This window comes from Cetorhinus maximus, chromosome 21, assembly GCF_964194155.1.
Source record: "Cetorhinus maximus chromosome 21, sCetMax3.hap1.1, whole genome shotgun sequence".
NCBI lineage: Eukaryota > Metazoa > Chordata > Chondrichthyes > Lamniformes > Cetorhinidae > Cetorhinus > Cetorhinus maximus.
In genome coordinates, this window is record NC_135899.1 from 84,419,244 (window position 1) to 84,446,518 (window position 27,275).

Sequence of the window (27,275 nt, forward strand, 5' to 3'; positions counted from 1 at the left end):
ATTCCACTGTGGGTAGGAGAGGGTTCCTGTGTGTATTTGAAAATCCTGCACGCTTTGAAAATTTGCAGAGCCACAACATTTTAATTTCAGAAGCTGGTTCCGTTCGGTGTTTGGTTAAGCAACAGAGTCTCTGTGCTCAAGGGTGCTAATTTGCTGAGTAAAAGTTTCGAGTTCTGACCTTCGAAACTCTTGCATTAACTTACAAGCCCTGTAACAGCTTTGTTTTAATCTTGAAAGAGTAAAGGGAAGCTGTTTCCACTGGTAGGAAAGTCTGGAACCAGAGGACAAGATAATTGGCCAAGGAACCAGAGGAGAAATTAGATTTTTTTTTGCACAGGGAATTTTTATGATCTGAAATATGCAGTGCTCAGAAAGGCAGTGGAAGCAGATTCAATAATCGCTTTCAAGGGGAAACTGGGTATGTATTTGAAAAGGAAAAGTTAGCAGGGTTATGGGGAAAGAACGGGACTAACTGAATAGCTCTTTCACGATGCTGGCTTAAGCACAATGAGCTGAATGGCCTCTTGTGTTGTTTGCTACTGGTTTGCATTGAATGACCCCAAATGGCAAGAATTAGTGACCCACCCCACCCCACTCCACCCACCTTTTTAAAATAAGATTTACAAAGTCAATATCTTGAGAACTGAGGAATTGCTAGACAAAATGACTAAGGTCTTTTGAGTTCGCCTACTATCATCCTGGTAGCCACATGAGTCAATGACAATGGAGCGGTTGACTAATCATACCAATCAATGTCCATCAATGAGTCTACAACGGACCCAGTGAGGAAAAACCCCAGCGGGTGGGGTGGGGGGGGGAATGGTGTTTTCAGAACCATAAATCCAAAATTCATACAATACAAGCTAGCTGCACTTGCATCTCATGTCTCAAAATTGCTTGAAAACTGATCCCCAAATGCTATTTTTTTTTAAAAACCTCTAATTTACATTTGAATGAATCCTTGTTTCCACCAGCTTTCTTGTGCCCTTACACATTGTATTGTGAAGACATTTTATTTCATTGTGCTTGACATTTTCATGTTTTAAAAAAAGGGTGATTGGCTCACAGTCCTGCAGGCATATTTACATCTTGTGTGCAGATGTTAGTCAGGTCCTTTATCTCAATATGCTGTAAAACACCAATGTGAATTCTGCCATTGGGATGAAAGTTTGTGTTTTAGTAAAGCAAGCATGTGATCTGTTTATCCTCAGTGTGGCTCCATACAAAAGCCAAGTCCTGGGATACCAGCTGTTGAAATGGGGTGCGAAAGCAGGAGAGCAACAGGTGTCCTGAACCTGTGCACAAATGCAAAAAACTTGGTTTGTCTTTTTTTTTTGAAGGGCTATTTTAGTAAGGCAAAGGCATCAAGCCATTGGAAGTGCACAGCAGGATGCCATTGACACATGCTCCAAATAACTGTACTCATTGCAGCTGAGATCTGACCAACCTCAAGCTGCACCTATGCAAAATGTTATGGATTATTTCTGTATTTAAAGCTCTATTTTATCAACTCTACAATATCTTTATAGTAGTAAGGAATCAGATCAACGTGTAGTCTGTCGCTTTGACTTTTTATACCTAATGTTTCCATTTTTATATATTTATAGTCTGGATTTTGCAATCAGCATTATTTTTTTTTTGCTTGTGGTGACACAACGTCTTAAAATAATGCCTGTGGGGAAAAATCTAGGCCTGTGTGCGCAATGAATGAGCAGTGGTTGAGGGTGGCAAGGGTGCTTTTATTTTCTAAAGAGCTACATTTTGTGAAGGCTCAACCCCAAAGCCTGGGAAAGGATTGGGTTCAGCCTGATGTTGTTAGTTGCTGTTCAGAAATGATTGCCTCGTCCCACCCTTACTTAATTCACTGTGTTGCCTTCTGGTCTCAATTTTAATACATCATTGCGTTTTTTTTCTCTCATTGGTTTTTTTTGCACTGAATGGACCCAAATGGAAGAAAGTATGCCATTAGTTAGTAACTCCGTGTCAAAGTATACTAAGTCCCAAATTAGATTATCTTGTGTGAGGCCTGATTTGTATTGATTTCTAATTGGACCCTCTGCCATTCATGCAGTCACCTGGTCCCATCTCTTATATTGGTGAGCAGTCATTATTGTATGTGCCAAATTGGGTGAGTGGTCACCATGTTTAAAAAAAAAAGTACAGCCTCAACTGATTGGCTGCACCAAGTTTGAAGGATGGATCTGGGCAGTTCTTTTCCAGCTCAGGATAGTCCAGAGGAACTGAATGTATTAGAAAATGCTTCTGTTTTTGCTCTGTCACTGTGTAAAGTACCTCGCCTCCAGATTGGATGCTGGTTGTTTTGCAGGTGTATATTGACAATCCATGAATTTTAAATTATTTTGAAACATAAAAAGGATCTTGCACATTTCCAATTAATTTTAGTCTATTGGGATCTCTGACCTGTATTAATTAGAAGCAATAACCTGATCACAGACAATTCTGTGTAGCTTCATACAACCATTCAAAGTGGTAGAAATAAAACCACTAAGGCTGTACTGTCCTTAAATGTTTTGACCCATGATGATACTACTTGTTTTTCATCTGTCATGTTAATTAACAAGCATGCCATTTCAAATTTGTAATAAATATTTTTTAAAAAGTACTCAGCTGTGGAGTAAGAATTGTACTTCATGGATTTGTAGGGCTGTCATAATTTCAGTAAAGCAAAATTGACGACAGCAGGTTGGAAATGAACTCCAATGGCAGCATGCAGGAAGTGGAGGAACATTCAAGGTTCTTTCCTTCCCCTCAGCAGTTGTGATTAGAACAACTCCATTAAAATCACAGTCACACCACTTTTAAGAATGGCAGAAATTTATTTTTCTGATTTATCAGTTATCATGATTCATAAAAGTAAGTGCCATTTTAGATTTCACTAAAAGCAACACAATGTGATGACATTGTTCTTCATAATAACAGCAAGGCTTTCACTATGAACGTAAGCTAATAGCTTCACTGAATAGATAAATACACAATAAATATTTAATAATCCTCAAAACATACATCCAAGTTCCCCGGTTAGCAGCATGAATTTTAAGGCCATATAAACATGCAGTTGTACCCAACTGTATGCAGCAGGTTGGGATAGATCAAAAGCAGCTCATTTTCGTTAGATTGGTGAGACGACTGATAAAAGGTGTACAGTGACAAGTCAGAAGCAAATTGAGTGGGTAAACTTGCTTGTCCCCATATTTTCCTTGGATTACATCAATATGCAAAAGTAAGCTTTACTGGATATGATGTTTCAGCAGCAGGATAATTCATGAACACTCTTTTAGACTACAACCTCATTTACATTAGTACATAAACATCTAAGTGACTCTGAAAAATACATTTTAAAGGAAGCCCTGAGCTGCTATGACAAAAAGTTGCACCTGCTCTGCTACTAGCAGTTAATTTGTTACTGCTTATGCAAACTTCCTCACTAAATTATCAGGCCCAGTGGTACTGAAAAGTCTTTTTTTAAATCTGAATCGGCTCAGAATCCTCATGCATTTATCAGTGATATTTTCAAGAATGTGCAATTAAACATGACTGTGCAATTATCAGAATGTCCACACTTCTAGATCCTGCACCTTGAAATCTTCATTTCTGGATAAAACAATGTTGTTGAATGTCGCACAGGGGTTGCTTCTTCCATGATTGAGATCTTCATCCAACCATAAACCAAAATGTCCACTTAATAGAAGAGATAAACCATATATTTAAAAAGTTTATCAGTCAGCCAAGTTTAGAAATACATTAAAACAAGCTATCTGGCTAGGAAGAAGTGTCTCGCTGCTTTCAGGTATTGAGATACCTCACAAGTGTGTCTTTGTAATTCAGCACCAAATTCTTAGATTGTTAATTTCCCATCCCTGATCAAAAAGATTAAGATAAATTGAGCAAGGTCCACACACTAAAAAGATGTGTGTTGTACAACATTACATAGTCAAAAGTGTTAAAAGAGAACTTTATTCGAGATGTTTCATCCCTTCAGTGTTTTGCTGGTAAAATGCAGCAATTAGGAAATGTGTAGGTTTGTAGCGGGGAATGCCACAATAAGGATATGAATGGAAATGCAGACTTCAGGCCGCTCCTTTCCAGATGTTCCATTCTCGTGGCCTTCTGAGCAGGATCATTGAAATTATAGCATAAAGAGGTTATTGACCATTGTGCCTGTTCCAGACCGTGATAAATGGAAAGGCATAACATTCAGAACCGAGGAAGTCAATGCTTTAAAAATGAAAGCAATAGGGTTATTTGCCGAGACAACATTTTCTCCTTTGCGTTCAAATGGAGAAGATCTGTAAAGGCAAGTGGGGAGTGCTCCACTTTGTAATCGCTATTCTTATCGAGCCACAAGTGACCCATGATATACACTATTACAATTAATTTGCAAAAATTCTAAGTATAGGCCAAAAGATTTTAAATCTATAATCTTCCACCGATCCCCCCTCCCCCGCCCCCCGCAAGAGATTCCTTCAAAAGCAAGGCTATCTAGACTGTTTTATCCCCTCCTGCGACCCAACCCAGGCATATTAAAATCTATTTTAAGATTGTATATTCTTCATTCTGAAGTTGAATAAATAGAGCACCTGGCAGATGCAGGAAGAACAGTCTACATGTTTAAAAACAACCACTTTCTCAAATGGCAGAGGATAAAATTGTGCCTGAATGTGGGCCAGGTATCAGTATTATGCCACTGGTAACAACTGACTAACCAAAGCCTCTGTAGAGCACTGTAAATATCTCTAGTTATGGTTAGTGTTTAAAAGCTCAAGCATATACAAAGCATTGAATAATTATATGCTAAGCAAAAAACAAAGTGGAGAATATTTACACAATTTAAAATGTGAAGGAATTAAAAGCAAATACAAATGTACAAAGGATCACATACTTAAAAAGGCAATTTTTAAAAATTTTGCATGTACTGGAAGTTGTGAGCGATCTTTGAGGGAGAATGGATGTTTCAGTCATGTGGAAAAATGTCCTTTGAAACAAATTTTTGCTGTTTAGATAAAAGAAATTAAAGATCTAGATATCAGAGAAGTGCCTGGTGTTTGAATGAAAATATTTCAAACCTAGGAATTCTTCAGGTTTCCCCAACTCTAGGCAATTTTTGAAACCTACACAAAGTTACTCCCACCCTCACCAGCAAGACAAATTGCAAGGGTCCTTTATGAAAAAAAAATACCTTCCTCCTCCTATTGCAAGCGAGTCTGAACTTCCTTTTATGAAGAAAGAATTCTCTCCAGTCCACTGGAAGATCTGATCAAACAAAAAAAGACCTTTTATTTGGAAGGAAGCTATATCCAGACAATCTTCAAAAAGTTATACGATCCTAGATTTCAAAAAGACAATCTTCAAAAAGTTATATGATCCTAGATTTTTTAAAATTAGGATACACACCATGTAAAGACGTACAATAATGCTAAACTTATACAATCGTTGGTTAGTTTGAATGGCGAGGAGCATTTCAGTGCCTTGCTTTAGGAAGGATATCAAGGATATGGCAGTTGTAGAAGATTCATTGCACCACCAGGGAGGAAGCTTTAATCATGAGGCCAGTCTTGAACAGGGATTCCAAGATCAAACTGAGGTGTTCAAATTATGAAACATTTTGAGGAGGTAAACAAGGAAAAATATTTCCACTGGTCAATGAGTTGAATACAAGGCATAAATTTTATCAAATGAACAAGGCCACAACCCAAAATAAAAAATGGGCTGGAAATACACAAGGTTGGTCGCTATATGCAAGTAGAAGAAATGATATTTTTTCCATGTAGACCTTGTCAGAACTGTTAATTGTTTTTCTCTTTACATTTGCAATTTTCCATTTCAGAAGATGTTATATTTGTAGCTTTTTTTTTGTACTCCCAAGTCAGTTTATGTTGTTGGAAACTGAAGGACTGTCTGAATTGTGGCACTTAAAATAAATGATCATAACTACCTTGATTGTTCACCTACAAAAATTAAACAAGGTGTTGGGACAAACGACCAACAAAGCTATCCAATTAAGTCCAAATAGCTCACTTACTCTGGGAGACATATCTCAGCATCTTATAGAACATTGACAAAAGTGTGACTCCCACCTGTCAGCTGCACTCAGATATACAATGACTTGACTTTCTCTGCTCCAGTAGCAGTAGAGAAACAGATTTTCCCGAGCTTCCACACTTTATCAAAGAGGAATGAAAAACATGAAACCGAACTTCCGTACTCTATGATGGGTGTGGCAGACAAAACAGGAATGATAATCACATAGGAAATTACAAGGAGCCGAGTGGTGCATAGAGATCACAGGTCACTAAGCACCACTTCCCAGGTTACCTTAGCAAACGATAAAGAAATGGCCTTTGATGGTGCATAAATTTGAGCTCATCCCAAAACACTGCTGCCCGTATCCTAACTGGCATCAAGTCCCATTCACTCATCATTCCTGTGCTCGCCAGTCTACACTGGCACCCAGTTAACCAATGCTTCAAATTTAAGAACTCATCCTTGTGTTCAAATTATTCCACGGCCTCACCCTCCCTAGCTCTCTGACCTCCTTTAGCTCTCCAAGAACAGTGTGTTCCTCCCATTCTGGTCTCTTGAGTATCTCCCCACCATTAATGGCCATGGTTTCAGCTCTCAAGGTTCCAAGCTTCGGAATTCCCTTCCTAAACTTTTCCAACCAATCATTTTGTCACATGTCCTGTGACCAATGTCTGGTTCTCTGGACTGGTAGAATTTTTTGCTCCTGTAAACGATCTTGAGATGTTTTACCATAATAAAGAAATCTAAAGGAAAGCTGTTGGAATGTTCTTTCAACTACTACCAGCCTCTTGCTGCTATTAAAGTAATGTATATAACTTAGTGGATACCCAAGATAATCAGAGCACCTCCTTCCTGGGTTCCAATGCATCATCACCATCCAGATGATATTTATTTGAAGTGACATTTCAATTCAAAAATACAAATTATGCTGTATTATAGATGAAGACAGTTTCACAGATTTCAAGCCAATTTGAACACATGCCACTTCAGAAATCATCTATATCATTGATTGTCTCTTGTTATGAACATGATGCGTTCATTATATTGTGATTTTTCATGCTAGATTTGTGCTCAGAGCAGCGTAAATTGACACAAGCTCCAATCTTGTGTTCTAATCATGCAGTCTCAACTGAAACCTACTCGCAGTCGTAACCAGAGTGCAGCGTGATGTCTCGGGTCTCACCTAACAGCTGGAGATAAAACAGCTAGTCCAGTTGGCATGCATCTTAGAACTAAACGGCCCTGGCATCAACTAAACACTGAAAAGTCTGCCATTTGGGAGTAGTATCAGAGGTCTGCCAATGTCCTTTGAACCACACCCAGCAAAAAGTGAAAGCCTTCTTCAAAAAGTGGGGGGGTGGGGGAGGGATTTTCTATGTTTCCATTATAGTATACAACTTGCTCATGATGATTTGGTTAATATATTGTTCCAAACATACCTTAAAATCAAGACTAAAGGTGTATAGAAAGGTTTCTCCTGTTCCATAGAAACGGTCGCTCGGCCTAGGGGGGTGAGAAGTTAAAGCACCAAATACCTGTAATTGACACAAAGTGGTTAAGGAGTTGTTGCTAAGTCTTAGAGAGGTTAGAGAGGTTTGAGAGAAGATAATGCTTCAATACCAGTTACCTCCCTTACCTGACCATGTGTGTCCTTTAAAACCAGCAGTACTGGGGAGTCAGTGTTAGCCACTCTACGGTACAGGGTTTTCAGATTAAAGCCATGCAATGATGTGCTGTATGCCAGTAGCCACGGATGACCCACTGTTCTAGGTGGTAGATATTTTGAAATCTACAGAGCAATGTAAGACAACACTCTAGATAAATGCATAGCCAATCCAAACAAAAAGCTAGTGTAGAAGTCTTAGTTGTCATTTATATGTAAACCGTTAAGGAATTTAACAAATTACTTTATGTCACAATTAATTACGCATTTGTCAATGTTCAGCTACGATAAGGGCAAATTTGTAGATTTTTCTACTGGGGAACAGTTGTCAATTTTGTCTCCAACATTCTCTTTATTGTTCCCAGGAATAGTAACTAAGTAAAAATTAGGTGTTTCCTGGCTGTCAGCCTTAGAGAAAAGTAGCAAGGTTAATCTTTAGTGTTGTTTCAAGTTGTACAAGACCCAAGCATCAAAAGCCAGTGGCACCAGGACACAAGATCTGTCAGTGACTGAAATCCGATATCTTTCCGAGACTTGGTGCAAGCGATCAGGACTAAGCATGTGTACTTTTACAAGGGCTGATCTGATGACATCAATCAGCTAAAGGCAAATTTGATCAGGAGAGATTTCCAATAAATCACCTTCTCCAGTTTGCTTCACTGTGAATTTTCTTAGAAACTATGTATAGTAAAGCAGCAATAGCGTGAACAGTGAAGTCTAGGAAAGGTAAACAAGGACTAGCAGGAGAACAAGGAAAGGGGCAATCTCACCTTCTCAACGTGAAAAGATTCCATTAAGTTGCTTTTTCCCTGAAGAACAGGTGCCATATTCCCAAATTCTGAATCAAAAATATCTTTGCAGTGTTTCACTGGGTCATCCTCCACTGTTATAATCTGGAAATAATTGTTACAGGTCAGTAACTAGTCAGTTCTAGAACATGGAATTAAACTGTTAACCTCCTCACTGCCACAAGCCTACATCTGTGCTATTTCTGATATAGAAATGTAATCAATTACAATTCCCTTCTTTGAATTAAAAGAGAATGTTCAAAGCATAAAACTAAATCTACATCCCTGACTAACAGCAGTGGAATGGAGGCAGAGAATAATTTGCAAAAAATGCACGTTGAATACATTCTGAAGACTTATACAATATGACACCTCACTTTTGGCACAGTCCATCTTGTAATACTTATGAATTCTGAGCCCACCTTTGATCTTAAATGTTAATCATGCAGATCTTCTGAATGAATCTTCTGGTGCTGTCCTGATGAATCATTGGCCAATTAATTCTTATAGTGTGGTATTGAGTTCTATGCATTAGCATGGGCTCAGCTTTGATTCCTAGGCTGCTCAATTCCAGGGTATAGCAAGTATTCAAGTTCTTGTTTGCTATCACTATCCAGGTTCATGCAAAAAATTAACAACTTGGGCAAGGCAATGGATGGTTGCTGCTGTGTTTCAGCACAATCATTGCACCCCCCACGTGATCAGGTTAATTCTGCATTAACAACTTATACAGAATCTGTGACTCTATACAGCAAGGAAAACTGTCCAAAAATTCTAAAACAAAAACAGAAAATGCTGGAAAAACTCAGCAGGTCTAACAGCATCCGTGGAGTTAACGTTTTGAGTCCGTATGACTCTTCTTCAGAGCTACGTTAACTCTGTCTTTCTCTCCACAGACGCTGTTAGACCTGCTGAGTTTTTCCAGCATTTTCTGTTTTTGTTTCAGATTCCCCGCATCCGCAGTATTTTGCTTTTATCCAAACATAATGCAACTACTAACACCTTAAATTCAACAACAGCCTGCAATTATGTAGCACTTATAACATGGAAAACATCTCCAGGCACTTCATAGGAGTGTTAACAAACAAAAGGTGATAAAGTGGTATTAGGCCAGGTGACAAAAGGCCTGGCTTGGGGGGTGGGGGGTGGGGAGAGGGGTGGTGAAGGATGAGAGAGGCAGAGATGGAATTCTAGAGCTTAGAATCTAGCCCCCAATGGTAGCAAGATAAAAATTCCGGATTTGCAAAAGGCCAGAATTTGAGGAGAAATCTTAAAATATTATTTGCATTATTAAATCATGTATATATTTAATGTGTTGTAAACTATGAAACGGGTCATATAATATGCATTTATTTTTTTAATGCAGAGAATAATCCACCATAAGCACATTGTTGGGTCTGGAAACAGGGAACAACACATGACTTTGTTTAAAAAGCAAAAACAAAACACCAAGAACATCAAATCCAAACATGAGATCCCCAGGCAACTGCTGGATACCTAATTAGAACTTTACAATAGGTCAGAACTTTTAGACCAATGCAGAGGTCTGTTCCCCGTGAGTGACTGTGGAGGGCATCTACCATTTGTGCCACAGTAAAGAGTTAGCATCTTCTGGAGAGGACAGTGAAAGACAGGTTGCAACAGTATTATGTATAACATTTCCAATGCAATCGTTGGTCAAGGTTGGTTGTGAACTCGTGGGGCCAGGGTGCACATCCAGCACGCGCGCACACACACCCAAGTGTGAAATGGAATGGAAGGGAACACAATGAGGAGTAAATGTTGAAAAATGGCATAAGATCACAGCTAGCTATTGATGGTAAGCAGGGATTTACTCACTCATTTGCACTAAACATAATGTTCATTAAAAAGGAAGGAGTTATCGAATTACAGAACATTTGCCTTGTACTGACCTGCACAAAATGTCCATGCTCCCCATTTGCTTTGTAAATGATTTTATATTTTGCCATTGGGCTTTACTTCCTGCTGCTACAGATCCTGCCATTCTTCTACTCGTGCATTATCCTCTAGTTTGGTTGTGCCTCAAAGCAAACCGCACTACCACATTTAGCACATTCAAAATGTAAAAAAGAGTGGCTGATATCAATTTTTTTTAATCAGTTATACAAAAAAAAGGAGCTCTACTTTTACAGTAAAAAGGTCCATTAAACTATCTATTCCGCATAAAGGAATTTAGAATTGAAAAGTAGGGAAGTTATTATGCTAGACCTGTATTGAACCTTGGTTGCCATATTATAAAAAGGATATAGAGACACGAGACAGGGTGCAGTGAAGATTTACGATGATGATACCAGAAATGCAAGGGTATACATTATCAGGAAAGGATCAATAGGCTGGGCCACTTTTCTCTTGAGAAAAAAGGCTGAGGGCTGACTTTATAAGGTCTTTAAAATCATGAACAATTTTGACAGTTAATACAGAGAGAACTTGTGGGGAAGAGTGTAACCAGGAACCATCAATATGAAATAATCACCAAGAAATCCAATGGGGAATTCAGAAGAAACTACTCAGAATGGTGAGAATGTGGAACTTGCTACCACAGGGAGTGGTTGAAGCAAACAGTATAGATGTATTTAAGGGGAAGCTAGACAAGCAAAAGAGGGAGAAAGGGCTAGATGGTTAAGATGATAGGTTTATGAGGAAAGGTGGGAGGAGGCTCATGTAGAACATAAACACCGGCAAGGACTGGCTGGGACAAATGGCCCGTTTGTGCTGTATAGCATGTGTAATTCTATGAAAGCAATTTTTAAACTGTTCATCAATAACCCTTTGATGGCAGCTTATTGAAGGGCCCAAAGTGCCCTTTAAGAGAAAAAGCTTCTATATTCCACACTAAGTATTTTAGATGCAATTAAACAGAATGCAGCACGATTACATGCACCTTTCCTTTGTGTACATTTGCATAGTAGAAACTATCCTTCAACCCACATGTCATAAAAACACATACCAATGAGTTACGTGGATGGCTATCAGGGAGGGGGGTTACTGAATTATTCAGAAAAGAAAAAGTTGTGGTCTATGCCAGGTTAGCAGACAGCCAATTGGCATCAGCACCCAGAGTTAGGAAGTTGATGGGGCAGGAGAAAGAAGGAAAAAAACACCCAGCTTTCTGTTCCTGATCACTATCCAATGACCCTGCTGGGAGGTCACTTGGGTGTTCGTTGGATGTTGGATACAGGACAGGATCAATCTCAGCTGCAATAACCAGTCAAGCAGTGTACTGTTGCCCAATAGTGCAAGTGAAGAATGGCCACTTGAGAGATAGAGGGCTGTCATCAGTCAATATTAGAATCAAACCCCAGAATAAACAACTCTATATCTGTATTATCGCTGCACCTTCTCTCAGTTTTACACGGTGACTTGACAGCTGGTTTATAATTTTCATATGCAGATTTGTGTGTTTATATTTACCTGAATAAAGCAGCCCATTTATCTCAGTCGTTTTGCATGGGTTGCTGAGGACAACAACAAGCTAAGGTAAAGCAGTTAACAGATTAAATGGCACAGAAACAGGCCATTCAACCTAGTCGGTCCTTGACTTCACTAGGATTATTGAAGTCAGTCATGATGTAATCCCCTTCACCTAATTTCACTAACTCAATCCTCGTGCTCATTGGCTCTCAGAAGCCTTGAAGTTTTCTCCCCATTCAAATCCTTCCCCATCTGTAACCTCCTTCATTCTTACAACCCTTCTGAACTTCTGGAATATTGGGTGGGTGGGTAAAACAGGCAATTGCCTGTTTTGCTGCCTCCCAATACTAACTTTTAACCCTATAAATGCTGGCTGCTGTTGACTGGGTTACTTATGGGAGCTTGGCGATGAGCACAGATAATGTTGGGAACAAGCCCAAGTCATCATTCCAAGTTTGCCCGCTGGAAAAACATTAGAAGTAAAAAAAAAGGAGGAACCAGCTTTGTCCCGCACCCCCCACCCCCCCCGCCCCCCCACCTCCCCAGCCCCCCAACTCCCCCACTAAACTGTGTGTTGACCAACATTTTCTATATGCAATGCTTCCAGATGTGTTTGTGTTCTGATCCAATGTACACAATCCTATGGGCAGAATATATCCTTGCTGGATAGCAGTTAACAGAGACTAGTTTAATTGGAAATTTTGACTCATCTTAAATTGGAATTTAAAATTGTAATTTGAAACATTTCAATGAAGAGGGTGGGGGGGGTCTTCACATGAAGAACAATGGACTCAATTCCAGATCAAGGTAGCAAAAACCCCGATTAAGCAGCACTGGATGGATGAGCAAAAATGAGTAGAATGACCTCATTTGTATTTCTCTCAATTACAGCAAAAGGTATCTTGAAAGGAAACAGTTAATACTGACAGCAGGCCAAGGGTATAATCTTTTCCCCATTGTACATGTTCAATAAACTTATCTGGTAATTTATAGCCTGAGAATTATTATCCTTTAGCATACAAAACTGAAGAGATGATGTGGCACCTCATGATATATTCCAGATGATGGATTTATTGATTTTACTCCTGTGTCTCATTAGATTGACTCATATGTTGAGCAGGTCGAGAGGCACTCTCTGGATTATAAGGGACACAAGGTTTTCTTATGGAGTGACAGGTTATGCTGAACTCAAGGAAAACATCTAATATAAAATCCCGAAAATATAGGTATGATGAGACGCGTGCAATACAAGGTGAAGAGCCATTTAAAATGCAGGTTCTTTCTTTTCTGAAATGCTTTGTTGCAAGGCTATTCTCAGATCACACAGCTCTCAGACATAGAAAGGCTCAGTTACAGCTCTGTGGGTGCACTCGTAGGAAATGTTTAGCAGCGCAGACACCGCTACTCACATGGTCTAAACATCTAAAATGTAATTACTTGGCCAGAATCTTTGTGCATAGTCATTTGATATGGAAGACGATAGCCAGAATCTCTTCTTTTTTTTTACAGTTAGTACTTTGGTGACCGACAAGATCTATTTTTGCTTGGAACAAATGCAGATTGAACAGAGGGCCCGGAAAAACCAGGTTGGGAATATTGTTTTTTCCCCCCCCTCCAAACTCTACTTCCTCATCTCACCTTTACATTCAGCAGTGATGCGACAGGTCTTGTGGGAAAAGGCACCTTCATGGATAGGTTGGCCATGCTTCTTTATCTTGAGCAACTCGTTCCCACTTATGGATATCTATTTTTGGACTGTTTCAAAGCCACATTTAAGTAGTCTTTAATATCTCCTGTGCTGACCAACACAAAATTGGTTCCCTATTGTCAATGCACCATAAAAATAAAATCTGCTTAGGGCTGGTACATCAGACATTTGTACATGATCTGACCACTGAAGCTGTATCTTCATATCAGAGCATCTCCGCTTAGCATATCAGCTTCTTTAAGGACTTAAGTGTCAGGGGACTTGTCTTGCCACCCGATCTTCATTAGTCATCTCAGGTAATTTAGACAAAAATGATTCCGTTTTCTAATATGTTAGACAGGCACGCACTGAGCTCGTGCCTGCGGAACACAACTGAAGTTTCAGTCAGGTAGTATAAATAAAAACTGCCTGGCTAAAACCCAAAATGCATTTATTGCTTCCAGGCCAAGCAACTGGAGGCTTGAATCAAGTTCAGTCAAATAGCACAGTGCATGCCTTCTCCCTGGCACATTTTCTTAAGGACAAAGCAATTCTGCATTACTTATCATAATTAAACTGGTTTCCCACTGTGTGAGAGGCCCACTTCTGCTATCAGTTCCCATGTACAAGTCTCAAACAGCCTCTCCACTGTAAAGCGTCCAGGACTTAAGACCAATTTTCACCCAATTTGCAAGTTCCAGCAGTTTAACATTAGCTTGCACTCAGGTGTGAGGCCATCACCTGTAAAATGTACTAAATTCCTAATCTTGAGCCCAAGTGTGGTGGGAATTGTTTAAACAGCAAGGATTTAAAAAGGGACACACACCTAACTTTTCATAGGCTTTTTTTTTACAATAATCAGGCCTCGAAAGATTTGCCATTATACCATGTCCACCGTTAAAAAAGGATTTAAAGGGGCCTCGCAGCTGTTCGCACTCAGTCCAAGCTCCACGGCAGCTTTTGCAACCCCAAAATCTCACCGGGGTTGCAACCCACAGTTTTGGAAGCCCCACCTCATACTATTTTCCCTCAGGTTTCCCTCTCCTCAGAGCAGTACCTCTAAAAGAATGAACCCAGCAACAATGCTACACCAGTGCACCCCTATCAGTGTGGTTCCACTCCTCCAGCAATGATGTTTAAACAACTTGCAGCCTGGGCTCCCACAATCATTTGGAAGCCAGAGACGCCCTAGCTGGTTAAAAGGAAGAAAGAGAATTAAAATTGGCAGTAGGCACCAGGGTGAGTTGCCATTTAATTATTAAGGATGGCGAAGTAAGAGCCACAGCCCATAAGGAAAACAAGAAAGAAATCACATTTGCTGATGACAGCCAACAAAGATGTTTTTTGTTAGTGGCACAATGAAGCAAATGGTATGCAAACCAGAACAGAAACATATTAGCTTGATATTCCTAAATGAAGGCTCGCCCTCAACCAGGATTTTGAGTTAGCCAAGAAGAAACTGCTTCAACAATAAGATCCTAACTGCAATTTGATCTTCTATTACCTTCACATCAATATAGTAAGTTATTGAGTCAGTGAGTGACCTTTCTTTACACTTGCACATGCATTCTCCAGTACCGTAAATTAAATAAAAGGTTTAACTCACTTCCCACTCATCAAAAAGTCCATCAAAAAACTTCTCGCCCAAGGGCAAAGCACACTTTCCATCCAGCAGAACAAAGTCATCTACTCGAGTGTCATCCATTCTTTCAGGCAAATAAATATCAGGTCGCCAATATTTCAGGTACCCATGTAACTCAGCCACTCTGCAATGACAGAACAGTAAATGAAAGAACAAATTTGCATTTACATAGCACTGTTCACAACCCCAAAATGCTCCAAAGTGTTTCAGAGGCAATGAAGTACTTTTTGAAGTCTGGACACTCTTGTAATGTAAGGAAGCTTGGCAGACATCAAGATAAATTGCCAGGTGGATCTGTTTTTAGTGTTGGTTAAGGTATAAATGTTTGCCAAGATGCTGGGAGAACTCCTTTACTTTTCAATAAGTAGCATTGGGTTATTTATGTCCACCTGACAAGGGCAGACATAGTTCAAAACCTCATCTAAAAGATGGTACCTTCAATCTCTTCTATGGCGCTGCAACTCAAGTGTTCAAATCTAGTGTTAATAGTTTAAAAGAAACATCATTCTTTCAAAATGACAGTGCCTACAACCAGAAATCTTCTCTCGTGCCCTGCAAGGAAAACTCTGCTCAGATCTAAAAACCCCCAATTTTGATATAATTGCAAACTAGAAATTATGATTTAATCGCAAATTAGAAATTTGGTAGGATTCCCATCGCTTGCACAAATCTAGGCTACTGACACAAAGTTAGATAAGGACTTCTACACTTTTAAGTAAGGAAATTTAAATACACAACACAAAGAATGTGTCGAGAGCTTACTCTTCTCTCAGCTGAGAGTTGCTAGCACCATCTTGGTCTTTCCGGATAAAACCAGTCCTTTGGCGAGGAAGGTTCACGCATTCAGACATTAAAAATATCGAAAATTTGACCGTTTAATATCCGCAATTCTTTTGAAGAAAAAGCAATTCAAATGTTGGAAAGCCCAGGCTTCCTTTGTTGACACTATCTGTATAATGATGGGGAATAATTCATGATGTTTATAAGTGAAGGCCGTTTTTCCAATACAATTCTTAAAAAAGTAATTATCGTTACTCTTAGAAAAGAAAAATTCCAGATCAATTTGTACTTAACAGGAGGAGGATGACGACAAAAAGAAAACCAAACATTTTTCTCTTTTTGTACCTCAGCATTGTGCAACGCCAGGTCTGAAAGAATGAGGGCCAAACAAAAGGTATCATGTATGCTGGCCCAACACCAAAAAAAACTTATTTCATACCACATCATACTACCACACCATGAAGATTTCCATTTCCCACATCAGTTCTCTCTTAAGAGAAAGGCTACCAAATTACACAAATTATTTGTACACTGGGCTCAAGTTGACTAAAACTGGACGGAGAACTTTATAAAATCATTTCTCCCAATACCCATACAATTAAAGAGAAAACTTTTATTCAGTTAATCCTAACTAGAAAAAAAACTCAAGATCCAAAGCTGAAAAGACAACATACTAAGTCATTCTCATACAAGTCAGTAGATATAATTCACAATTAATGCAACTGATAATTCAGACCAAATATTGAGCTGCTTGTCAAGCGTCGAGAACATTAAAGTGAGGACTCTGGTTTAAAAAAAAATCAAATTTCTGAGATTGATTTAGAGAAGCAAATCACCCTCCAAACTAATGAAAGTCAGTAACACCAGTTCCACAACTACTACAATTCAACTGCTCTCAATGATCCAATCAGTATAATCGCCCTCAACTCAAATACATCCTTGAACCTAAAAACAGCACTAATAAAAGCCTAGCCAATCCCCATAGGGATCCATACTCACTGATTGGATTCTTCCTGTACTAGTCTCTCCAGTCAGAAGACTAAACCAATCTGCAGAACAGACTGAGCTTTTAAAGTGGGCTGTAAACATAGCTATAAATCTTGTCTTGACTAATTAGGAGCCTGCCCTGGCTAACATTGTGATAATGTCGATAATCATTTGCAGTCGACATTCTCAGGTCCCCAGTATACGATAGCAACTGTTTAAGCAATTCAACAAGAAGAATCTTCAGAAGAGGCCGTGTTATATATAAAAGGGTTACAACTAATATTTTTTACAACTTAAGAAAAGCTTATGGTGTTAACTGCATGATTTTGATGACAGGGTAATCTCTTGGCTCTTTTCTATTGCAACGAAACTGCTTCAATACTGACACTGTCAACAACAGAAATCTGGAACCCTGGCCAGCAATAAGCATGCAAATTAAGGCTAGTGTATCATAAAATGATAAGTAGAACAAATGATATTTGAATGCTTAAAGGAGTGTTATTTTATTTGCCAGGAGAATTGCAAATACTCATCCTCCTGTCTGCCACTACAACCTTGCCAAAAGAACATAAATCAGGCCTGCCTCATAGGTTGGTCTCCTGATATGATTATTGGGATATGGTGGGTAGGGGTTACCCACCAATATAAAGTGGCAGCAGTCTCATCCCACACATATAATTCAACCCCTTAAAACCGAATTTGAAAGCTCAGTCTGCTCTGCAGGTTGGTTTAGTCTTCTGATTGGGTAGACTAGTACATGAGTTTATTAATAGGTCTCCCTTCTGTAGGGATGAACTAGGTTTTTATTAATGCTGTTTTAGGTGTAAGGGCATATTTGAATGGAGGGCGACTATATACCGAGTGGATGTTTGAATGCAGCTGATCTTACAACAGTTTTTGAACCGATGTTACTGACTTTTCCTTTACCAGATTTTTCCCCCCCCTAACTAAACCAATCTTTCCTGTTCTTCCCAGTCACCACCCTTTTCTTTTCCCTTTACCTCTCAATGCCAGCTGCCAACTCCAGTTTTATCAGGCCCGCACATGGCTTAAATTAGAAGAAATGAAACAGGCACTGCAGTGGATTCTTCCAGCAGCAAAGATGTCTCTGTAAACCGGCAACACTTACATTAGGATTTCCTGGCATGCTTGTGCTCTATCAGTGCGCTCTTCCTGCCAGCACAAAGTAATCAAAATGTACAGTGGCTTCAATCATTTCTATATAATCTTGAAAAAACAAGCTTGACTAAGCCTCTTGTGCCAGTTCAATCACACAGCTTTCATTCACCACAAACAAGGTATTCTTATATCACCTAGACGACGGTGATTACAATCTGGAATGAAAAACAGGCTCAATGTCACGTACAGCCCAAGATGCAGCCTTCACAACAGAATACAACAGTAGATTCCATTCAGCACAAGCAACACACACAACCATCAAAGGGACCACAAAGGCACTACCATCTGTGAAGCTAGTTCTATAAAAAACAATTTTCTACAAGCGGGGATTTAACTTGACTAACAACGCAGGGTTGTCCTGTTTGCAATAGAACAGGGTTTTGAGTTCGTTGAGCATTACGTCTGTCAAAATATTGCAAATGCTTTTAACGATTCCTTCATAACCGTGGGAGATCAATTGTCTGGGGTAGGGTGTGTTGATAACATTGCTGCAAGTCAAAGGGGTATTGGGGGAAACTTTGACGTTGGATTTAATCACTTACCGATCGAGTAACCCATTGACAATTAGTGCCCAAAATAATAAGTGGCTTCTTCCATGATGCAATGGTACTGAATTTTGTTGGGAATAAATTGAAGAAATACTGGAGTATAATTATATTTTCCAAACCTGTTTTTGATCGTGACCTGTTTGTAAGATATGTCACCTTTTATAATATGATCAAAAACTTACAATTCCAACTATTGCATTAAGGATCCTAACAAATGTGCAAACTCGTGCTTTTTAAAAGGTTCAACGTGTTTCTTAATTTATCGTGGGTTAAACTGCCACAGGCTTACCAGCGCCCATAATATAGTGTTAGTCCATTTTGAAGAATTTGCATTAAATTTGATGTACAAATTGTTCTGTAGCTTTGTAAATGCCAACTGGCACTATGCCACGACACTTTTGTTGTATATGTTAGTGCTTCGGCAGTGCATAATCTCAGGAGCTGCCACTTTCTTTACTTTGGAATTCTAATTCTTTCTTAGTTTTCAACATTCTACCTGCAGCTAACAGCACTTTCATAGGAACAAAGGAACATAGGAACAGCAGTAGGCCATTCGACCCCTTGAGCCTGCTCTGCCATTTAACTAGATCACGGCTGATCTCCTACCTCAATGCCATCTTCCCACACTATCCCCATATCCCTCAATGTCGTTGGTATCTAGAAATCTACCAACATTTACTTTGAACACACTTAATGATTGAGCCTCCTCAGCGCTCTGGGGTAGAGAATTCCAAGGATTCACCATCCTCTGACTGAAGCAATTTTTCCTCATTTCAGTCCTAAATGGCCTACTCTTATTCTGAGACTGTGTCCCCTGGTTCTCGGCCCCACCCCCAACCAGGGAAAACATCATGTTTCAAGTTAGTTACATCACCATATCTTCATGCCTACTTCCAGTTCAGCCAGTGGCACTATTGAAGATAAGTGACCTGGTTCTTACAAAGCTGGGAACTGTTGGTTCTCCCACTGCTACCTGGAACTCCAGTAACTTCCGTATAAACCTAGTGAGCTGTTATTAGCATGTTGACATGATGCATCCATTATTGTGTAAGTGCACAGAAGCAGAGGACCAGCTCGGTATGTGTGAAATAAAAACACAAAATGCTGGAAGAGCTCAGCAGATCTGGCAGCATCTGTGGAGAGAGAAGCAGAGTTAACATTTCGAGTCCGTATGACTCTTCTTCTATATGGACTCGAAATATTGACTCTGTTTCTCTCTCCACAGGTGCTGCCAGATCTGCTGAGTTTATCCAGCATTTTCTGTTTTTATTTCAGGTTTCCAGTATCTGCAATATTTTGCCTTTATTGGCAGGTGTGAAGTTTGGTTCATGCCTGGACAACATGACGCTGTTCCCCTGTGAATGCAGCGCCAGTTAAAGAGTCACAGCCACTCATGCTCCTGCAGAGTCAGCAGGAGTGGGTCTACCTGGTTATTGAGACCAGCTATACATAAACATGGGTGACACATCTCTCGCGACCTGGAGATGTGCACCTACTACGTATAAAGCTGCCTGAAGACAACCTGAACAAAATGTAAAACGTGACTACTTTCAGAGATCACCAATCAGAAAAATATTTCCCATTATTGTGGAACAGTCTGCAGTTGCACTTAATTCGTCTCTCTCCTTTATCTTTAACCTTTTAAGATTTTACCTGAAATGGGATGATGTTAAAAGGATAGATGAAAATTAAAAAACCTCCACTCTAATTATAATTCTTTCTTCAACTGGATGAAAATCATGCTGAAACAATTCGGTTAAAATATATTAATTGCCACATAATTTAAAATAATAGATCACAGGAGTAAGTATTGGCAGCGAGTAGTAGTTCTATTACTGCTATTCAATTAAGTTATTAAGCAATCACTATAGTAGGCTGTTGTGACACATAATGTGGTGCAGGCATTTGCATCTCACAATTTGCAATTTCAAAAAGAGGTGAATAGCAGATTAACGTGCTGAAAATTTAAGAAATAAGACATGCAGCAAGAATTCAAATGGGATGTTTCATGTTCCCTTATCTCGTTAAATCCCTGTCAAAAACATTCAAATTCACAAAACAAACGTGGATTAGTGACAGGGCCACTAGCAGGAGGGTTGCCAGCTCCAATTTATATGTTAGGCTGCAGTTACTAATTTATAGACACTGAACACATTTGTCTCAAATCCTTCCCTCTGATATTTTCGTGGAAACAGTAACTGATTATCTTCTGCTGAAATAATGAAGGGGTTTCACTTGAACATTTAAACGTTATTACATCACTTTCACACAGACACTTCCTTGCGGAGAGGGCAGGACAAAACCAGAATGGGGTAGCTATAGGAAGAAGGAATAGAACATACATTTCTGCCGAAGGGTCATGAGGACTCGAAACGTCAACTCTTTTCTTCTCTGCCGATGTTGCCAGACCTGCTGAGTTTTTCCAGGTAATTCTGTTTTTGCTACTTTCTTCAGCCTTTTTGCCTCTCCCCTTTTAAAAAAACCTCAAAACGCTTCCATCAAGCTTTTGGTCATCCTGCCTATCTTGCTCTTTCCCGGCTTGGCATATGTTTTGCTTGTTCCTATCTATGAAGGGCCTTCGGACTTTTTTTAATATTAAAAGGTGCAGTATAAATGCAAGTGGCTGTTGCCCTGGGATTTTCAAAGTCTGCGATGTGTAAACTGGCTTGACATGATGCAACATAAAAAATCTTGGATGGAACAGGTTTGGGGTGGTCACTGTGAGGGAGTTAACATACACATTTGAACCTCAGTGATAACTGATGCAACCTGAGTTAATGATCAGATCTTTATTGAACTTAAGTCATGCAACTTACGCTTTGTTTGGCTCACTCTTCCAAGGCAATTCTTATGATGTCATCCACACTCATTTAAAGATAAGTACACAGATTAAGATGAAAGAGATAAAATGTTAATCTTCACTCTCAACAACAATCAGAGATACATATCATTTATGGGACAGGTATTTGCTGATCAACAGGCTGCTGTTTCCTCCCTCCCATTACGACTGCATATCAGCCATAAAATGACTTAAAAACAAAAAGCTAAAAGCTACTGCGGATGCTGGAAATCCAAAACAAAAACAGAATTACCTGGAAAAACTCAGCAGGTCTGGCAGCATCGGTGGAGAAGAAATCAGTTAACGTTTCGAGCCTTCACGGCCCTTCGGCAGAACTGAAGCATAGTTAGGAGAAAGGAGAAATATAAGCTGGTTTAAGGTTGGGGGGCGGGGGGGGGGGGGGGGACACGCGGGGGGCAGGAGAGAGAAGTTGAGGGTGTGGTGATTGTGGAGATAGCAGGGCAGAAGAGACAGGCGGAAATCCTGTCGGAGAACAGAACCGTACTTCTTCAGAGAGGGCATTTCTTGAAGAGAGGTGGCAGTCAATTAAACACAGAGATAAAAACAAAAAGCTAAACTGTCATGCAGAGAGTGACTGAATGTTTCCTCCCCATTTATTTCCCCAATATTCTTGTGTTCACTCTTGAAGTATTCCTGCTGAGATAATAATCCACAGGACTCAGGACCTCACCCACGTGACCATTCTTCACCCATGAGCCAAGCCTGTAAGAATTGTCACGCTATTCAGCCTTTGGTGCATCACATGCAGGTCCAATCCTGGATTCATCTGATAATTGAGTATATGCACTTTCCAGCAGAGCGTCACTGGATACTGATGTGTGAACCTAAGAAATAGGAGCGGGCTAGCCATTCAAACTTTTGAGCCTGCTCCATGATTCAATAAGCTATTCTTCTACCTCAATTCCAACTACCTGCACTATTTTCATATTCCCAGTTTTCTTTAATCCAAAAATCTATCAATTTCTGTCTTGAATATGCTCAATGACTCAGCATCCACAGCTCTCTGGACAGTAGTTTCCAAAAATTTGCAATCCTTTTATTGAAGAAATTTCTCCTTAACTCAGTCCTAAATGACCAACTCCTTATTCTGAAATTGTGACCCTGTGTTCTAGACACCCAAGCCAGGGACAACTTCCAGCTAGCATCTACCCTGGCAAGCCCCAGAAGACCCCAAAGTCTGTCCACTATCTACAAGGCACAAGTCAGGAGTGTGATGGAATACTCCTCACTTGCCTGGATGAGTGCAGCTCCCACAACACTCAAGAAGCTTGACACCATCCAGGCCAAAACAGTCCGTTTGATCAGCACCCACCCATCAACTTAAACATTCACTCCCTCTACCACTGACACACAGTGGCAGCCATATGTGCTATATACAGGATGCCCTGCAGCAATTCACCAAAGCTCCTTCAACAGCAGCTTCCAAACCCGTGACCTCTACCACCTAGAAGGACAAGGGCAGCTTCACACATGGGAACACTGCCGCTACTTAACTGAATTATGTAGTTAACGTAAATAATAATAAATTAATATATGAAAGAATAGAAAATAAATAATGTATATATAGTATATATAGATAATTAATAACCATATAAATGAATTCTGGCTGATTCCTCTCTGCTCCCCACCCCCAGTTCCGATATACAATAGCATCCCTACCATCAACCTGACCCAGATCAGCTAACTCAGGATATATGAGGATCAAGTCTGGGATCTTCTTGGTGCTCCAAACCAGACCTCATATTTACTCACTCAAATTCAGACATTTTCAAAGGGAAATGTTTTGGGTAACTGGAAAGTGATGTGATGTAGCTATTTGTTTGTTTTAATTTAGTGCAATTTGTACCAGCAGATTAAGTTAAGTACAAACAAAAATAGCATTTTCTCAACCAGAACTGCTCATCACAATGTCAAATTACCATGTCTGTTTGAACAGCTGACATCATCATCTGCTCCAATTTTAAAATTGTTAGTTAGACAGAATTACCATTTTCATTATCATGATTTCTTTTGTTTCTTTCTGCCTTTTACTTTCTTTAAAAATTGACTTTTGTTTGAATTGTGACATCGGTGAGTGCTATTAACTGCTAAGGACACACTGCATTTGTAAATGAGTAAGGATTCCATTCTCAAACAAAAACAAAAACTTCAAGAGTCATCTGGACTCGAAACGTTGGCTCTTTCTCTCCACGGATGCTGTCAGTCCTGCTGAGTTTTTCCAGCAGTTTTTGTTTCAGGTTTCCAGCATCTGCAGCATTTTGCTTTTATCTAAGGATTCCATTCTGTCGATTTACCTTGCCTCATTCATTTCACAAGATTCGCCTGAAGGACATGAATGTCATTGTAGACAATAAGTGAACAAGTCACAACCAGTGCTTCTGAAGGCACCAAAACCCTCCTTGGGAGGGGATTCCTGTTGGCTACCATCTTACTAAAGATTGTACCTGCAAATAGTGACTATTTGGGTCAAATTTGTCAGCATAAGATACTGGAAGGAGTAACATGGGGAAACGAGCTGCAATTCTTGCCAAATTTTTGTGAAGTTTTTGAAATTTTCATCCATTATTTTCAAAGCCCCTCTTTATATAACCCCATCAGCATAACTGTCCATTTTTTTCTCCCCCACATACCTACCTAGCTTCCACTGCCAGTTGCCTCAACTACACCTTATGATCATCTGTTCCAAATTCTAATTACTCCCTGGATAAAGAATTTTCCTCTGAATTCACAATTGGATCTATTAGATTTATCTTATAATTATGGCCCATGGTTTTGGTCTTCTTCACAAAGAACGCCAGTTAAAATTCTGAGGCTTTTAATTATACTTTTTCTCTCCCCTTCTCGCTTTGTTCAGTTCTATTATAGGGTCACATGCATTTTCCCAGTACTAGAATTGTGGTTGAATGAGTTTTAAGTGCAGCCATGCAGAAAGGATCAGAACACGCTTCAAATGTTGGGCTCAGGGTCATCAGCACAGTCAGGGCAGCCGGCCAGCCCGCACTTGGAAGGGTCCATCAGCAACATCTGCCTTTGCTGCAGGGTTTGAATATCAGACTGCCATCCTGTCATTCCATCGTGGTTGCTGGGGGCCCTTATCGGATGGAGTAGGTAAATGGGAAAATTTTCCTTTTTGGATAAAAGTAGGCCTCTAATGCTAGTTGTGGTAGTGATCTGCCCAAAGGCAGGTACTTTGCTCATTCCTCCACGCATCACGGCCCTGCACTTGCCTCTTCAGTTGCTTGTATGAGCCTCCGATTTTCAACTTCAATGAGCAGTAAGCAATATAATATATGAAGTGGTTTCCTGTTGCCTTCCTCGTGTGTGCGTAAAATAAATACAAGTCGTCTTCCCAAAGGTTCCACCCCCTGTAAGCAGCTGTTGTCCATCGCAGTTCTAGCTCTTCCGTCATCACCACTGAAAATTTGCTAGTTTCTCGGTTGGCTACCGCTCATAACCCTGAGCATGGGACTCTTACCTGAGCCTGGGGTTATTTGCAAAAGGGAAAGGGCAACCATCCCTGAGGTCTCAAATGAGCTCATAGAATTCTTATGTGATAGTTTTTTAGAGCAGCATGTTCTGGAACCAACCAGAGAGCAGGTTATATTAGTCTTGGTATTGTATAATGTGACAGGGTTAATTAATGACATCAGAGTGAAGGCACCCCTAGGTAGCAGTGACCACAATATGATTGAATTTTACATCCAGTTTGAAAGGGAGAAGAGTGGGTCTAAGACAAGTATTTTAAACTTGAATAAGGGCAACTATGTGGGCATGAAAGCTGAGCTAGTTGAAGTGAACTGCGATACTAGACTAGAGGATAGATCAATAGAGAAGCAGTGGCAGACATTTAAGAGGATATTTCAGAATACTCAGAATAAATATATTCCTACTATAAAGAAAAATTCTAAGGGGGGGACCCACCATCTGTGGTTAACTGAAGAAGCTAAGCAAAGCTTCAAACTCAAGGAAAAGGATATAACTGCGCCAAGATGAGTGGCAGGTCAGATGATTGGTCAGAATGCAAAGCATTTACTGAGCCTTAATTCAACCTACACCTGCTCTGTGCAGGCATGGACTCTGTTGGGTCTATCAGGTGGCGTACTGGGTGAAATTTCTCAGGGAAGTCAGAGAACTCCCCCAGAAACAGGTCCTTGACATATTGGGTGTAGGTGAAAGATCCATCTGTCTCAGTGGAATTTTCAGGCATTTTCTCCATGAGGTGAAATCCCAGTGGAACTGGGTTCTACTTCATTTTCTGGCTCCCTATTTGCAGTTACACTAGAGATGTGCCAGAGATACTCCAGGAACATAAGGAACAGGAAAAGGCTATTCAGCTCTTTGGGCCTGCTCCTTCTTTTAATTAGATCATAACAGATTGGCATATCTACTCCATTTAACCACCTTTGCTACATATCTGCTGATGCCCTTATCCATCAAAAATCTATCAACCTCAGTCTTGAAACCTCCATTTTCCTAGCATCCACAGCCTTTTGGGAGCATTCCAGATTCCGACTACCCTTTGAGTGAAAAAGTATTTCCCAATTTCACTAGTGATGTGCCCAGGCCAGAAGTGAATTCAGGCCTACAGTGTTTTCCCAGAACTTTGTTTTTTTTTCTTTTTATTTCTTATATTTTGGTGTATAGAATAGAGGATTTTTTGAATAAGGAGCACTCCCCTGAGACTTCCCTTCCCCTTTAAGGGTCGTTATACATGCAATGTTATTTCAGTCCAACAAACACTCATGGACTGACAATTATAACTGATGCTGTTACTAAGAATTCTGCTGCAGTTCAACATCCATGCAAACAACGAACACAAATTAAAAACTTCATCAAACATGTTCTGAAATTTCAAGGAAAATGCATTGATTGGATTGCAACTGATCGAACAATTTAGTGTCATAAGATTCCATGTTCAAGTCCACTCCAGGGTTGAACACAAAAATCAAGACTGATGCTCCAGTGTAGCACTGAGTGTGTGCACTGTCAGAGATGCTGACTTTCAGATGAAACCCCATCTGCCTGCTTTGGTGAATGCAAAAGAACCCATGGTACTCTTTCGAAAAACAGAGCAGGAGAGTTATCCCTGATGTTCTGGCCCATATTTAAAATAGTCTGTGGCATAGTGGTAGCGTCCGAACCTCTGAGCCAGAACCTCTGTGTTCAAGTCCTGTTCTAGCCATGGAAGGTATGTTAATAGCATGGCCAAAAAGGTTGATTATTAACCCACGAATCCTTCCATAAAATCAGGGGTTGCCCTTTTAGGACAGAGATGAGGAGAAATTTTTTTCTCTCGGAGGGTTGTGCGATTTTGGAATTCTCTGCCTCAGAAGTTGGTGGAGGCGAGGTTATTGAATATTTTTAAGGCAGAGGTAGATAGATTCTTGTTAAGCAAGGGAACCAAAAGTTATTGGGGTTTAGATGGGAATGTGGAAATCGAAACACAAGAAGATCAGCCATGATCTTATTGAATGGTGGAGAGACTCGAAGGGCCGAATGGTCTACTCCTGTTCCTATTTCTTATGTTCCAATACACCTATGGCAGGTGATAAGAGAGGGAAAGTCTCCTGGTCAACCAGACCATGCAGGAGGCAACAGCAAATCACTACAGTACTTTGCCAAGCATAACCATGGACCAACTTATGGAAGTCCATGGCTGCCAATGCC

General features: G+C 40.0%; 1 protein-coding gene across 1 annotated transcript in view; it reads right to left on the reverse strand.

The window, feature by feature from the left end:
* Nucleotides 1-2,817: 2,817 nt before the first annotated feature.
* Nucleotides 2,818-27,275, reverse strand: part of LOC144696084 (nuclear receptor coactivator 7) — an 87,581-nt gene continuing 63,123 nt past the window's right edge. Inside the window, exons 12-17 of the mRNA XM_078567330.1 lie at nucleotides 15,219-15,378; nucleotides 8,476-8,598; nucleotides 7,679-7,831; nucleotides 7,482-7,577; nucleotides 5,198-5,271; nucleotides 2,818-3,699 (exon numbers count right to left, since the gene is read on the reverse strand). Of these exons, the coding sequence (XP_078423456.1) occupies nucleotides 3,567-3,699; nucleotides 5,198-5,271; nucleotides 7,482-7,577; nucleotides 7,679-7,831; nucleotides 8,476-8,598; nucleotides 15,219-15,378 (739 nt within the window). The 3' untranslated portion in view covers nucleotides 2,818-3,566. The remainder of the gene's footprint in view (nucleotides 3,700-5,197; nucleotides 5,272-7,481; nucleotides 7,578-7,678; nucleotides 7,832-8,475; nucleotides 8,599-15,218; nucleotides 15,379-27,275) is intronic.